We start from the raw sequence: 16,222 nt of genomic DNA, 5'->3' as shown, positions 1-16,222 counted from the left end.
ATTACCTGGCCCCCAGACACAGTTGTCCTGATTGTTAATCCACTGGACCACTTCCAGACCTGTTGGTAAACAGCTGCCCCCAGGTGCCTCTGAACTCCTGCACCCTGCTGCCCTGACCCCCCTCCAAGGACCCCGGACCTCCCCACCATCCGCAGACTAAAGGGTTAACAACCCCCTGGACCAGCAGGGAGCCTCCATCCTGTGGTCATTGCCCCCTGCTGGGTAAATATTTTTGACTAGCCTTGCCCACTCACTATGCCCAAGCTCCTTTCCCTTGTAGTCTCTCTGAGGTCAGAGATCCCATGCCCTGCCCCCATTTTCCAACGCCTTGGTTTGGGTCACCACCACCCCACCTCCGGGTCAACCCTGAGACTAGGACTAGCACTGCATTCGCTTACCTGGGAGGTGATCCCAGGAAAGACCTGGTGGGGGGCAGACTAGAAGAAAAGACCCGGATAAAAGGGACTGGAGCAGCTCACCCCCATGGGCAGCCGCACTTAATCCCCTCAGGGAGCTCTGGGAATTGAGTAGCATGTGCACCCTAGTTTTCCAGCCTGGAGGGAGCAGTCAGAGGCACTTTCCCACCAGCTCCCTGTTCATCACTGGGTGCGGCTGCATTTGGGGCTTTAACTCTCCACTCCTTGCCCTGCCCGTGGGCTGACCCTAGGCAGCTGGGCTGCAGGGCGCAGCTGCCCTCGGGGTGTAGTCACTTGGCCCCTTCGCTGCCTGCCCACAGCAGCACACCCGCATACTAGCAGTGGGGTGGGGGGAGTGCAGGCTCTCCCAGCTCTGCTAGGGAAGGAAATCAGTGAAGACAAACACCCTTGGCTCCATCCTCAACTTTTCAGAGGCTCAATGGAGTAGAATCGGCTCCTTCGAGACCATCCATCCCAAAGGCCTGATTCACCTTACCCCACCCCAGAAGGCCGATCCACACAACCCTGGAAGGTTACCCCCGATGCTTTGGCCTGCCAGGCATAAGACTGGGGTACCCCTGACCAGTTGGGGCTTGGCTTCTTGTCACCAGAAGCTTCTGCCTAGACTCCCATCTCATGCAGCCCAGTTTACCAGACTGTCCCATTGAGGCTCAGGGAAACATTTCCCACTCACAGAATAAAATGGGAAGTTTGAGGAGCTTCCCCATCCCCTCCCGAGAATCTAGCTCACCTCCCAACTGCTGGGCCCAGTCTAGGGACAGCCCTAGTGACATGGGACTTCACAGGGCACAGGGAGTTGCAGGGAGAACAGAACTATCTATCATGCCACACAGTGTGCAACTAAGCTTGAGCAGCCTTTGTGGGTGCTGGAGCTCGGGTGCCCCTGCCTGGCCTGGTCTGCAGCCTCTGACTTTTCCTTCACTCAGCCATCCCCAGCAGGGAGACCAGAGAATAACAGAGATGAGATTTTCCCACCTATGGTTTTCCATGGCCTGCTGACCTCAGGGGCAGGGAGGCAGCCTGGTGTGAGGAGAAGGCCTATGCCAGATGGCGCTGGGCCGCCCAAAGACCCGGACAGCCAGGAGTCCTCTGTGAGCAGTCTTCTTCCATCTGCGCTCCCCACCTAGGTCACAAGGACACTGATGATCACCTATGTCCCCACGGACATCCAAGACCCAGAAGTCATCATTAAGCATTTTCAGTAAGTGGGTTGGGTGGGCCAAGGCAAGGGTTGCCTCCTTCTGGTATCCCTGCCTGGATCCTCATGAGGGTAGTGAGTTTGCACAGGATGGTGGGCCAAGAGACACCCCAGGTGGTGGCTCACCCTGGATTCGGTGCCAAATCACCCTTTCAGAAAGGGGAAAGCCCTGTGGCCAGAGCAGTGTTTCTGAAGCCACGGATTTCCTGCATGGCAAGGGTATGATGTGGGTGAAATTTTCCTTTCCCTCATTGCTCCAACTATGGAGCCCAGGGAGTTCCTAGGCCACAGCTAGCTAGAGCAGGTCTTCTAGAGACATCTTTTGTGACCCAAGTTCGTAGACCTAGGAGCTAATTATCTCTCCATGAGCAGCAATTCCCCGCTCTGCCCCTGACCCTGTTCTGGGTCATCTGGAAAGGATGTGGCCAATCCCTGGATTACCAGGGATCAACTCTGAAATTCAGCCTTAGGAGCAAGGGATGGATTCTCCCATCCAAGAACCAGGAACCACAGGCAACTGACACCCGGCCCTGTGGGCTAGAGCTCCGGGTCGGGGGCAGGGTGGCACACCCCTAACCCCACAGGCTGGCTCAGCATCCATGTCTGTGCCTGCAGCGAGGCCTATCCAGGATGTGTAGTGACCAGAGTCCACTTCTGCTACGACATCAGGAACCTGGTCGACTTGGATGATCAGAGGTGAGGCTGCAGGGGTCCTGTCTGGGTCTGGGGTGGGGGAAGAAGGGGAGAAGGTGGCTTTGCTGGCCCCGGACCACCAGATCTCCACCCCCACCATTGCCACTGGCTGACAGGCGCCATGCAATGCGGGGCCGGCTCTACTACACTGCCAAGGCCAAGAAGACTGGGAAGGTGATGGTCAAGGTCCACCCCTGCTCCCGCCTGTGCTTCTGCAAGTGCTGGACCTGCTTCAAAGAGGTACCTGGCCCAGCATCAGGGGATGGCAGTGGTGAGGCTGGGGCACTGGGTCTCCAGCCTCTGTCCAGGCCTCTGGGCAGTGTCCCCTATCCACACCCTATGGCTCCAGGCCCCTTCAGGTCTACTCAGGTGCTGTGGCACCTGGCTCTTCCCTTCCTTTCCACGGTGTCCTGCCTCCCTGTCGAGAATGTAGTGGAGCTGAAGCCTTTCTTGGGGCTGCCTGCAGAACAGTCCAGGGAGGCCTGCTCTTGCCCACTTCCAGTCTTGGATGGGAGGACTAGAAAGGGCACAGTAGGCTGCTGTGAACATTTAAAGGTCGTGGGCTCCATCTTATCACCCAACCAGTGTGGCTGGAAAGGGACCTTGTGGCAGGACTGAAATCTAGCTAGTCTAGGAAAAAAACCATCCCCCTTCCTTAAAATGCTGCAGACACATTCTGTCACTCCTCTGGAGCCCATCCCAAGTCCCAAACTACCTCCTTGCTCCCAGGTATGCCTCACTTTCCCCAAATCTAAGAGCCGGGAGCTAATTTCTGAGTCATAGCCTCCTCAGTTCTAGAGTTGGGGCTGCGGAGTCCAGCTGGGGCCCTGGGCTCTTTGCCAGGTTTCACAGGGAGCTGGGTATGGAACGGAGGCCTCAGACCCGCCACCTGAGTGGAGAGAGTCCAGGCGAGGCCTTCCTGGAGCTCTGGCCTCTTTAACTCTGAGGGCCACTTCTTGCCCCAGGTAGATGCGGAGCAATATTACAGTGAGCTGGAGGAGCAGCTGACAGATGAGTTCAACGCCGAGCTCAACCGCGTTCGGCTGAAGCGTCTGGACCTGATCTTTGTCACCTTCCAGGACTCCAGGATGACAAAGCAGTGAGTGCCAGAGCAGGCTGCCTGCTATGCCCAGCCCCGAAGATGGGCCTCTGCTCCACTGAAACCATCCTTTTTCACCCCCAAGCCCCAGCCACGGGGAGGAGGAGAGAGAGCCTCCCTCAGTGTGCGGTATTCTGACCTCCCCTCCACCCATCCCTGCTGCTCACGGGCAGCCCATCTTGCTTTCCAGAGCACGTCCACATCCGTTTCCCCCCAGCTTCCAGGTACAGCTTGTCTCCAGAGATGCCCAATGTCCTCACTCCTATGTGTCCTTGCTTCAGCGCGGAGCTGGCTGGGGCAGCCTTTGACCTCCTGGTTCCTCTTCCAGGCCTTCACAAGGAAGACACCTAGTTTCTCCCTCATCACTCTCTCCTCACAAGAGACCAAGTCAGGGTGGAGAAGCCTTGCTTCCCATTTCTCCTCTCCTGCTGCAGGCCTCCCCTAATTTATAGCCTCCTCTCTCCTCTGCCCCAGCCTCTGGCAGCCCCACATTGATTAGGTCCATTCTGGAATGTTTTGGAAGGATCCTTAGGACTGGGTCAAATAGATGGGGATCCAAGAATCAGTCTCCTGAGAATTGTGGGGGCCCTCCTAACCCTGAGGGATGCTGGTCATGCATAATATTTGCCCTCATCCCCACCGCACCCCCCCACACACACACTCCACACAGGAACAGCAGGACAGCCAAGAATTTAGTCATGAATAATTGTGTGCAATTTTGCAAGACACCTACACTCTCAAATTTCTTATCTATCAGATTGGGTTACTTATAGCTCCCCTGTCCACCTCCCAGAGGGCTAAGAAGGGATAAGCGTTCTATCCAGTGTGTGTCACCTAAGGCAGTATCCCCTGCACGGGACGAGACTGCCTGAGACACCATCACATGGCAGAGAGGCTCTGAGGTTTCATTACAGCAGAAGTGTGAACTGGAAGACCAAAGACAGGCCTCAGTGCCAGCACCTGCCCCTCATTGCTTGTGTCTTTAGGCACCTCAGTTTAGTAATCTGTGTAATTGGGATGTTATTAAGCACCAGTTAGCGCAGGGTCAGGCACAGGGCAAGAACTCAGTGGTAGCTATTGACATTAAGATGAGGCTGAAGTGAGTGCCTCCCTATCAGCCTCAGAGAAAGGGCCTGTGTTGGCTGTCCCTGCTCCTAAGGAGAAAAGATGGAACCGAGCCATGTGGGGCCCTCTCTCCCTGTGCAGTCCCTCCCTCTAATACCCCTTTCCTCCAGCGACTAGACCTTAGGAACCGCTTCCTCTAAGGCCGGAGGAGATATATCAAGGCTTCAAGACTCCCCAGAAAGCGGACAAGCTCCACCTGTGGGTCCTGGCATGAGACGCTGTTGTCTTCACCACTGACCTCTGTTCCCCACCCTCTGCAGCATCCAGGAGGATTACAAGTACATCCAGTGTGGTGTGCCCCCCCAGCAGTCCTCAGTGACCACCGTCGTCAAATCCTACCACTGGAGGGTTGCCCATGCCCCACACCCCAAAGACATTATTTGGTAAGCTCCCTCTGTCCCTCCCCTCTCCTTTGAGCTCCTCTGAAACTTAAAAAGGCCACAGGGACTGGGGCCTGTTCTCTCACTTCCACTGCCCCATTGCCCACATCCAGGTCCCCTGGGCTGGGCCATGTCCTCTCCTGGGCAACATGGCCTCTGCCCACCCTGAAACCCACCCCATCACAAGCATGGAAGGCATGCACACTTGGGTAAAGGTTTTTCCTGCAGGAAGATTCAGTTTTTGGCTCACCTACAGGATATACTCAGAGCCCGTACAAATCGTGACTGAGGGGAAGACCCAGGGCCTATTTCATGGGGGTCTGGGCCCACGGGGCTGAATCAGACCGTGGCAGCCTGCAGGAAACAGCATGTGGGCTCCAAGGGCTGGGGCCCTGGGTACTGAGTGCGTCTCCCTCTGTCCTCCCTCCCCAGGAAACACCTGTCCATCCGTCGCTTCCACTGGTGGGCCCGCTTCATCACGATCAACACCTTCCTCTTCTTCCTTTTCTTCTTCCTCACCACACCCGCCATCATCATCAGCACTATTGACATGTACAATGTCACCCGCCCCATCGAGAACCTGCAGGTGCTGCTCTGCTCAGGCCAGGCGTGGGGGTCCCAAGGGAAACAGAGGAAGAACTCAGGCGAGGAAGGGATGGGGGGCCACTGGGACGCAGCTCCAGAGCCCGTGGACCACCAGCATTGGGAGGTGGCGGGGGGGTAAACGGTGGCACGGAGCTTCCTGTCCTAAAGAGGATGAGTGCGCAGGTTGTTGACCATTTAGGGCCTGGGGCTGGAGAGGAAGCAGAGTGGGGGAGCTGTGGGCAGGTTCTGGGGTGAGTCTGGGGTCTGGGTGGTTCAGTCAAGCATGGGTTCAGAGGGCTTCTTTAGATCAGGTCGCCCCAGGCCAGCAAAAGGTACAAAAGGTGCAGTAGAGGATGTGGCAAGTGTGACAGCTCTGCTCTCCCCACGTCCCTTAGAGCTGGGGCCCCTGGTTTGAGGGCTAGGCTTAAGGGTGGGGAAGAGGGACGTAAGTGCCAATACGGGCCTGGGAGAGAAGCAGGACCTCCACTTCCCTCACTTCCAGACACACCCGCTCCGGGCTGGGAGTCCCGACCCTGCAGGGACCATCCCCACATTAGGACAATGCTTCCTACTGACCGGGGAGCTCACAGGAACTGAACTGGCCCATTTACAAGTTCTGTAGCCTCAAAGCTGTTATAAGGGCCTGGAAGGCCTGTCCTTCCATATAATCCCCCACCCTATTCCAGCAGTGTGCACGCACACATGCATACACAAGCACACGCGCACGCACACATGCACACAGAGAATCAAGCCACATCGCTTCTGCTTCCTTTTGCCTTCCTTTGTCAGGAGCACCACAGCTCTTCTGGGGGTGGGCTTCCTTTACACAACGGCTCCTCCACCATTTCCCAGACAACATAAGATTAAAGATAGTGCCTTCTCTCTGTGGTACGGGTCACGAGGGACAGCAGTGGCTCTGGCCTTATGGCAAAGTCACAGGGGAAGCCCCAGATGCCGCTCCAGTGGCCTCAGTGTAGAAGGCCTCTGCCCCTAAGCTGGTGGAGAAGAAGCCAGGGAGTAGGAGAAGGCAGGGGCAGCCCAGAAGGGGAAGGACTCTTCTTCACGGATGTTTTTCCACCCTCCTCGGCTCCACCCCTACAGAGCCCAGTCGTGACGCAGTTCTTCCCCTCCCTGTTGCTCTGGGCCTTCACAGTGATAATGCCTCTGATTGTCTACCTCTCCGCCTTCCTCGAGGCCCACTGGACCAGGTGAGCTGGGGGCTCCTCTCCTAGCCCTAGCCCCTTTCCTGTCCCCACCAGCCTGGTGCCCAGGCCTCCCATCTGGCCTAAGGAATGGAATTGATATGGATAGCTTTAATACCAAGACTAACAGATATTTTTTCTTTGGAAAGAGGGGACTGAGTTGTATCTGGGTATCTGGCCTCCTGGATGCTGAGATAGGGCAGCCATATAGAGGATGTGGAACACCAAGCCTTCCCTGGGCTGCCCCCTCAGATGCTGCCACCCTCTTCTCCTTCCTCCCCTTCCTGTGCCCAAGGCAGACATCGTTAGTTAATCATGCTTTCCTTTCCTGCTGCTCCCAGCTGTGGCACTGCTCACGGCGTTCCCCTGAGATGCTATTGGTATGCACTAATAAACAGTTTTTAGTGAAAGGTGCTGTCTCCCTCTTTCTCTTCATTCTGTAGGTAAGCCTTTGGTTCTTAACATGCCTCTCTTTGTTTCTTTCTAGATCAAGTCAGAATCTGATCATAGTTCACAAGTGCTACGTCTTTCTTGTGTTCATGGTGGTCATTCTGCCATCTATGGGACTGACCAGGTACCTCACCTCCGATTATCCCTCTTCCCCTAGCCAGGCTCACCCTAGAGTTGGAACCTCCTCTTTCAGACACTGTAAGCCTACTGCAAGTCTGTTTCTCAAGTAACAGTCCAGGGCCTGTGCCAAGCATGAGCCAAGTATCATGCAAGTTCTAAGGTGTCAGCCATGAGCCCACCTCAAAGAGTTTATCATCCAGCTGGGAAGACACGTCATGCCTACCAGCTAACTGACAGCCAAGGTGGGGGAAACACAGCCAACATGCAGTAGAAATTCAGGAGAAAGAGAGAAATGGCTGGCGAAGGTTTGCTGAAGGAGGCAGCCTTGAGCTGAAAGACCAAAGGGTTAGGGGCAGGGGTGGCCCAGCATTAAGAAGGAAGACAGGCCATGTAGACTGGCTGGCTGGACTATTAAGACGCAGGAGTCTTTGGGGATCGGGCAAGGGAAGACAGAAGAAGGATAGCAGGTCCTGGAATTGAACCCCAGGCCCTAGCTCATAAATTCATTAACTGAAGGGCTGCCTTGTTTCTGCCCCTAGTTTGGATGTCTTTTTCCGCTGGCTCTTTGACATCTACTATCTGGACCAGGCGTCCATCAGATTTGAGTGAGTACTAGAGTACAGGTTCTAGGGGTACCCCCAGGTCACACTGGGGCTTCTGCGGGATCGCACTAGGTAGATATGTGTGTCCTTTTATTTGTTCACAAAGGTAGAGATGAATGCATGCAAACACTCATTAGGCAGCTTCTTAACCTTTCCTGCGCCACAGGGCCCTTTGGCAATCTGGTAAAGCACAGGGAACCCCTTCTCTGAATGAAGTTTTAAAAGTAATTGTAGATTCACAGACAATTACCAAAAATTGTCCTGTGTACCCTTCACCCAGTTTCCCCCAATGGTAACATCTTGTGTAACTATAGTACAATATCACAACCAGGAAACTGACATTGATATAGTCCACAGAGCTTATTCAGATATATAGTTATCAAAATATTTTAAAAATTAAACTTGTAACATAATCTTTACTATTACACATTTAATACTATTACACATACAGTAACAGGACAATGCATTTTAAATGTAGGTAAGCTAAAGTTACATTTTATTGTTTTAAATGCATCAGTGTGAAAGCTAAAGTTGTTTAGTGGGAAGAATATTAAATTGGGGTTGGGGAAGATCTTTGACAAAGCACATGCAGGTTCTATTGGACACCCGGCCAATTTTGGGTTTTTTTGTTTGTTGTTAGGCCACAAATGTTGAAAACCCCAGTGTTCAAAGATGTAATGTTGCAAATGACATGCAAGCTTTCCTAGCTTGCTTCCTAGGGCAAGGGCCAGAATTCTCCAAAGTTTCTGCAGTTAAACTATAATTGTAATCAGTTGGGGTTTTTTTACAAGATGAATGAGTTCATCTTCAGCTAGGTCAGTATCTTCAATGCAGTTTAAATATGAGAAAGAAAAGAGCTGTGAGTCCATGACTCAATTTTGATGCCAAGAAAGAATAGGTTTTGAAGGAGTTCTCAAATATGCCCAGGAACTCACAGATTTCTCTTTTCAATGAAGTTGACAGAATTGTGTAGGTGGGGACACTGGGAAACAACAGGAATACCTGGGTCACCAATGTGAGAACACGCAGCTTGGCCATTCATTCAGGTGGCTGAACGAGTCCTGGTTGAAGTTGGCCAGCTATGTCAAATACAGGTCTACAGGCAGGAGAATTTCAATCATGTAAATTTAGCATGTCTAATTTAGCAGCATGTCTAATAACTACCCTCATTTTGAAGTGATGATGAGTGCAAACGGCATTGTGAAATATCAGCAACAACTGCAGCATTATGTGAAAATGTCTGATTTCATTGGTGACAGACTCACTGACATGGCTGTGATTTGTTGCCCACGTTCTTAATTGAAGGCCATGCTAAATTGCATTTAGAAGTTAGTGAAAATAAAGATGTCATTTCTCCCCATTCAAGGTCAGTGACCCCCAAAACCCTGCTCATGGGCTCTCCAGGTTCTATGGATCCAGGTCAAGCACTCCTGCTTTTGATAAGGCAGCCCCTCTATCTCCAGCACATCCGTGCTTTATGCAGACCATCCCTGCTCAAAAGCACCGTCCCTAACATCCTTTGGGCTGGGCGCACATATATTTGAAGCTCATCCCCATCTCTACCTCTGCCCCCCGTGCCTACTCCCTCGGCTCTTTTCCCCTCTCTCTTCCCTCCTCCCTCCTGACATCTCTCCCTTTCCTTCTCCCATGGCTTCTGCTGCTGTCTTCCACTTTCCCCCATGCCCAGGTGTGTGTTCCTGCCAGACAATGGCGCCTTCTTTGTCAACTACGTGATCACGGCAGCTTTGCTTGGCACAGGCATGGAGCTGTTGCGCCTGGGATCACTATTCCTGTACACCACCCGCCTCTTCTTCTCCAGATCAGAGCCAGAGAGAGTCCACATCAGAAAGGTATGTGCCAGGCCCTTCCCTGAGCACAGCTCTTGGGCTTCCCCTTGTGAGGGTGTCAGGAAGGGGGCCTGCGGTGGGAGGCATAGTGTGGTGGGGTGGGTCCTTCTTGGACCCAGGGTTGGAAGGACCAGCTTCCAGGGGACAGATAAGGAGGCACAGAAGCAGCCGAGCCAAGGGGACCAGGCCCCCTCAGGGTGACCTCTGCCTTCTGCCCCAGAACCAGGCCATTGACTTTCAGTATGGGCGAGAGTACGCGTGGATGCTGAATGTCTTCAGCGTGGTGATGGCGTACAGTGTCACCTGCCCTATCATTGTCCCTTTTGGTGAGTCCTCTCTCAGGCACCCCAGGGCTGCACACCTCAGGCTGGGAGGAGGACTTGAGTCCCACAATGTCAGGCCACATCCTGGAGCACAAGGAGACCTGGGACAGACTGCCAGCAAGGCGGGGAGATGCCAGGGCTAGGGCCAAGTTTACGTAGGATGTTTGTTGAGTGAACGACTCTTCACTAAACTGGCAGAATGGGATCTGGTGGGGGGGTCAAGGGAAGCTGCTCATCCCCATGGGGCTCCCACAGCCCGTCCCTGGGCCCTTGCTGCTCTCACAGACCTGAATCTGGCTTCTCAGGCCTGTGGGGGCCTTGGGACAGCACAGATTCTGATCGTGCAAGCAGCCACTGAGTGTGCCTCCATCTTCTGGGCCCGCAGGGCTGCTCTACTTGTGCATGAAGCACGTCACGGACCGCTATAACATGTACTACTCCTACACACCCGCCAAACTCAACGAGCAGATCCACATGGCTGCTGTCTACCAGGCCATCTTCGCACCACTCCTGGGGCTGTTCTGGATGCTCTTCTTCTCCATCCTACGGTTAGGTGGGTAGCGAGCCTGCCTGGCCATCCCATCTCCACCTGCTCCCCACTGCTCCTCAGCAACAACTCTTAGATCGGAAAAAGCCCAGGAGGAACAAGGCATTGTTCATGGAGCCTGGCCCAGCCCAGCGGCTTCTCTAGGCCTAAAGGACTCAGAGTCCTGGCAGACCTTTGAAGTTAAGGGCAGAAGGGGTGGCTTGGACCAAGATGGACCAAATCGTACACATTTTGGTGTACAGCCCTCAGGGCAAGAAACATCATATTCCTTCTGATTCCAGGCTGGCAGGAAATGAAATACTAGGAAATATTAGCCATCAGGCTCAATTCCCATGGCATTCCCTCTGGGATCTTATAAGATGCCTGGTCTATGGGTTACCAGAAACCTGGAGGAGGATTCAGAGTCAGCCCTGGTGGCCAGCTTTGGCCCTAATCTTGACTACACAAACTTTCTGTCCCTGTCCCCATGGGCCACAGACTGGGGAAGGGAAAGTCTTCATTTTCCTACTCCCCCATAACAAGGACATCTGTGGTGTTTATGGGAATTACCCATTTGGTGTCCCCCTATTTCTTATCTCCCTAGACTTCATTTTTTATAATGCATTTTTCTAAGTATAAAGGACTACATATTTATTGTTTCTATTTCAAAGATAGAAAAAATAGAAAGATCAAAATTTGGATGACCTGTAAATCTTACCCAGAACCTGATGTCTGTCCCTCCCAGACCTCATTCTGTGCATACTTTTCAGAGGAGGGGGCAGAACAGGAGGGATTTTATTGGTTAGTTGTTACTTTTCAAAATTGTGATAATCATTTTATAACATTCAGTCCTCTATCCTGAGTTTCTTCACTGAACATTCTGTCCTAAGAAATTTCCTGTGTTATTAAGATACTGTTTGAGCATAAGCCTTTTAATGGCTGCATTAAATTCTTTTAGGTTGTCAGTTAGTTCTCCACTGTTGGAAGCTGAGGTTATTTACCATTTTTTGCCATTATATAAACATGACAATGAGCATCATTATGCAGTAAGCTCTGACTGTAAAAACTGGTTTTCATCTTCACCTAGTCAGAAAACTGCTGCCACAAAAAGTTACCAAATAGCCCCAAGCAAGATATAAATGACTTCTAAATTCTGGATTGCTTTTCAATGCCACTAGCACATTAACTGAGCACACTCACTTCAGAAGGGCTTGCAAGGAAAGGTGTGGGTCAGAGATTATATTTTGGGACATTGGCATAAAGGAAAAGACACATCCCTGGGACGGTGATGAGGGATGTAACATAATGGGTGGGTTCAGGGCATGTGTGATGGGCATTTAAGTGGGTATGTAAGTCAATTACATATTTTTCATGGAATTGACAAGGAGCTACATTTCAAACTAGTCAAAAAGCACCAAGGGATGATGGAACTGTTGGTTCATCGATCCCAGTTGTTAGGAAGAGAATTGGGCAGGGCTTGAAGCCCCTGCTGACGGGCTGAGGGGGTCCCTGGGGATCTGTCAGTCTTCGTGGCGTCTCAGCCGGCAGGCTCCTGCACATACCTCCAGGCCTCAAGCGTCAAGCCCCATAGACTTTTCTTTTCCTTGGCAGGTTCGCTGCACGCCATCACCTTCTTTTCCCTTTCCACCCTTATCGTTTCGATTATAATCGCCTTCGTTGGCACTTTTCTGGGGAAGCTTCGGAGGGTATCTGACTATGAGGTGAGTTGCGAGCCATGTTTCCCCCACTAGCTCTCCCTGACTCCTGGGGGACACAGCTCTAGCATACCCTCCTGACCTGGGTGCCCAGAACACCACAAAGATGAAAGTTCTTGCCTTTCTCTCTGATTAGGGGGTGTGCAAGCTCAATGTGTGTATATATATGTGTGTGTGCATGCCTATGCTCTGGTATTGGCCCCCTTCCGGGGTGGGGAAATTTGGAAGACAGCTGTCCTCTCCTCCTCTCCTTTCTCACACCTCCTCCAAACAGCAGGCTCTGGCCCATCCCCTCCTACACTGAGCCTGTCCAGCCACTGAGCATGAGCACCATTCAAGGGCTGCAGGGCTGAGAGACAGGATGAGTGAAGGATGGCAGGGTGGGGTGGTAAAGGATGATGACCTAGGGAAGGGGGGAATAGTCATCCTCTCTGTTTAGGAATCCCAGGATATTAAATTTGGAGGGGAAGCCTGGCTGGCTGGGCCCTGTGACTCCTCTGGGGCGTTACTTGCGGGGCCCAGGCTAATCATTCGAGAAGGGAGCCAATCCGTGCCAACTGAGAGCTGTGCCATGTGCTCTTGGTTTAAGACTCATTCCAGATAGAGGGGAGACCCCCCCAGAGCAGGTGTCTGCACATGCATGTTAGAGTGATTTCCAGGGGACTAAAGCATTGTTTTTCTAGTTTTCATGGTTATATGTGTTTTTCTATTGGTTCACATTTATCTCTCTTTCTGCTTTTGGCAACAGACACAGGTTTTCTTTTTATAATAGTGAATTACTTCATTTTTAAATGAATTTATATGAAGAAAAGAAAGTAAGCTGATTTAAAGCACTGACGTGCTGCTCAGTCAGAGAGGGGAGCTTCTTGGAAAGGGATCCTCTTGCTTCTAATAGCCCCATATCTGGAGCCCTGGGCACAGGCTCCTGCTGCTCTCTGCTGGGCCCCCCTCCTCCATGCCCTGGCCCTTGTGCCAGGCTAGTGAAGGACCGGAGTGAACGACCCCTCTGGTTCTGTCTTCCTAATACAACAATGCCATATGATCTGGTTGCCCAAATAGCCTCTGAGGAGAAGGAAGGTGGCAGGGGACCTAGACCGCATTGGTTTAGGACTCATTCCAGATGGAGAGGGGAAATCTTGGGAAGAAAGAAGAGAGAGTTGAAGTCAAGGCTTTTCCTAAAGTCAAACATGCTCATCTTTGAACTCCAATCCCAGCATTGCTTACTTCCCTCCATAATTGTCCTTGAGAATGGAACATTCTGGAAGGATCTCCCTACCATCTCAGTCCTCTCTTTGTCTCCCTGGGCTTTAGCTCTGTTGGCTGGGCTGCAGGTCTGGAAAAGTGGAAGATGAGTTGAGTCCAAGGGGAGCAGGAGGCCTGGGTGCAGGGTGCATGCACCTCTGGATGCGGGGAGGGGGGAGGCAAAGGGTGGATACCCCCATTCGGTGACCCTCTGCACCTCTCCGCACTGCTGCAGCCCGAGGAGGAGATGGAGACGGTGTTTGACATGGAGCCAAGCAGCACCTCCTCCACGCCCACCTCACTTGTGAGTTGAGCTTTTGCCCTGGGGACAGTTCAGGAGGGGCACCAAAGGGAGGGCTGAGCCAGCCCTGGCGCTGGGGGTGGCCTGGCTCCCTGCTCTGATGCGACAGGACTTGGCCCAGGTCAGCTTGCTGCCATGGCCCTGGCTGAAGAGCTGGGATGAGAGAACATACAGGAACTACTGGGCATTTCCTATAAGGAGCTCAGAGAGGACGCAAGAGGTCAGGGTGCACCCTGCCACAGCAAGCTCAGTCATGTAGATGCAGGGACGTGGGGCTCAGCCTCAGGACTGAAGGCTTCCTCCCAGGGCACAGGCACACACAGAGCTGCAGGCAGCTATTGGAGCTCTGCGCTGAATCGTAAGGCAGGGGCGGTGCCAGATGCGTGAGCCCCCCAGCACATGGAGAGACAAGGTCGTGCTCGGAGGGCAGGGGTCTGGCACTGGCTGCCACACCTCTTTGTGGCTCAGCCTGGAGGGCTGTGAGCATTCTCCTGTATCTTGACAGAAGGATGGCTGCAGGGCCACTGAGGCATGCACTGAGCTGGGCACCGGGTCAGCCTGTGCCCCAGTGCCAGGGTGCCTTAGAGGAGCATTGAAGAAGGGCAGCAGCCAGCCTGGGCACTCAGGGAAGGCTTCCCAAAGGAGGAACCATCTAACCTGACTTCAGGAGTGGGAGTAGGGGTTGCCAGGTGGAATGGTTCTGGGGGAAGAGCATTCAAGGAAGAGGATCAGCCTATGCAAAGGCCCAGAAGAGAAAATCTAGAGCACTTGAGGAACTGAAGACCCTTTCAGCCTGGCAGAAATGCAAAGTGGGCGGTGGGAGAGGAGGCTCTTTAGTAGTGGCAGAATTGGGTAAAAGTGCTCAGAAACAGCAGTGGTGTGCACAGAACTACAGGTCTGCCTCACTTTGGAAAAAAACCCTACATGGAGGGACAAATCGCCTCTGGGAGGTGGCAGGAGAGAAGGCGCTGTGGTACTGGAGGACCATAAAGGTTTCAAAGCATAAAGTCTCTCCTCCTGTAGCATCTCCCCTGGGGCCCTTCCAGGACGACCCCTCTGGAATATTCTTAACTGTTGGTTATTCAGATCTTCTTAGGAACCTGACGCTTCATCATTATCACTTTTAGTCTTTATGATAAACCCACACAGTAGCGATTTTTACCCTCATTTTATGAAGGGAGAAACCGAGGCTCAAAAAGGTCAATTAATTTAGACCCCAGGCCACTACTAAGCAAGGAAGTAGCAGAGCAAAGTTTGAACCTGGTCTGTCTGATGCTAAAGCCTGAACTTAAAAAAAAAATACTGGAATTGATTTTTAAAATCTTTCATTATTACAACAGTGGTATATGAACATGGTAGATAATTATAGGGAAAAAAACAGATAAGCACAAATAAGGAAATAAAAAATATATATTCCCACCCACCACCCAGTGATGATCACTGATACCTTCGTGTGTATTCTTCCAGGTATATACATAATTTTTGCTAAAATAAAATAATACATACTGTTTTGTAATCTGCATTTTTAATTAAGAATCCCCATCTTTTCATATATATGAACTTTTACCTCTTTGAATACCCAGTCCATTCGGCCCTAAGTATTCCAGAAATATCCTTTATAGCTTGTCCAAACCAAAATCCAATCCAGTCTCTGTGCTAGATTAAATTAGCATTGTGCACATTCCTTTTAATTTAGCATCGTCCCTTTTTTATGACTTGTGGGGAAGACCAAGCCAAGAGTCCCATCTTCTAGACTTTTCTGGCTCTTTCTTCATGATGTCTTACAGCAGGTTCCACTATCTCCTGTATTTCCTGAAAACTAGTTAATCCAAAGGTTTTATAGATTCAAGTTCAACACTAGAGGCTAGAATACACTACAGGTAGCGCCATGCATCACATCAGGAGATAATATTCCATTTAGTCCCATTAATGATGCTAAAGTCACTCCCTGATTCGGGGGCCCTCTTCCAGTGTTGTTACCATTTTTACCCTTATGACCAAAAGGTGATCTGGGGGATTTACTTCAGTGTTATGCAAATATCTAAATTCTTCTGTAGGAAAGATGTTCCCTCATCAATTAGGGGTGTGTGGTTTCACTGAAATGAATTCCTGCAGGAAAGGTTTAATTCTATCCCATAATTATCTATTTTCAAAATAAGGAGTTGGTTTAAAAGCCACTTCAAAGGATGCCCAGCAGCATCCCTAGTACTTTCTGTGTTTTTCTATTCTGCGCCCCTCCCAGGCGGTCCTGGGAACCTTCCTGGATTTGACAGGTCGCATGACCAAGACATTAGCGAGCAGTCTTGGGTTTCAAATCCTGATTCATAGGCCAACCAATGACACGCTCTGGAGGAGCTGTGGACGTGCCTCTAAGGTT

At 51.7% G+C, this 16,222-nt stretch overlaps 1 protein-coding gene across 4 annotated transcripts in view; it reads left to right on the top strand.

Moving 5' to 3' along the window:
- TMEM63C (transmembrane protein 63C) overlaps window positions 1-16,222 on the top strand; it is a 65,085-nt gene that overhangs the window by 42,043 nt on the left and 6,820 nt on the right. For all 4 annotated transcript variants that reach the window (XM_036913059.2, XM_057488283.1, XM_036913060.2 and 1 more), the window contains exons 11-24: window positions 1,565-1,638; window positions 2,251-2,331; window positions 2,445-2,568; window positions 3,294-3,427; window positions 4,813-4,935; window positions 5,365-5,518; window positions 6,619-6,725; window positions 7,207-7,293; window positions 7,829-7,894; window positions 9,579-9,741; window positions 9,959-10,064; window positions 10,447-10,614; window positions 12,199-12,308; window positions 13,780-13,848. In XM_036913059.2, coding sequence (XP_036768954.2) covers window positions 1,565-1,638; window positions 2,251-2,331; window positions 2,445-2,568; window positions 3,294-3,427; window positions 4,813-4,935; window positions 5,365-5,518; window positions 6,619-6,725; window positions 7,207-7,293; window positions 7,829-7,894; window positions 9,579-9,741; window positions 9,959-10,064; window positions 10,447-10,614; window positions 12,199-12,308; window positions 13,780-13,848 — 1,566 coding nt within the window. The remainder of the gene's footprint in view (window positions 1-1,564; window positions 1,639-2,250; window positions 2,332-2,444; window positions 2,569-3,293; window positions 3,428-4,812; window positions 4,936-5,364; window positions 5,519-6,618; window positions 6,726-7,206; window positions 7,294-7,828; window positions 7,895-9,578; window positions 9,742-9,958; window positions 10,065-10,446; window positions 10,615-12,198; window positions 12,309-13,779; window positions 13,849-16,222) is intronic.

This window comes from Manis pentadactyla, chromosome 11 (genome assembly GCF_030020395.1).
Source record: "Manis pentadactyla isolate mManPen7 chromosome 11, mManPen7.hap1, whole genome shotgun sequence".
In the NCBI taxonomy this organism is placed as follows: domain Eukaryota; kingdom Metazoa; phylum Chordata; class Mammalia; order Pholidota; family Manidae; genus Manis; species Manis pentadactyla.
The sequence above is the reverse complement of the archived record's forward strand: the minus strand, read 5'-3'. Positions and strand labels throughout refer to the sequence as shown.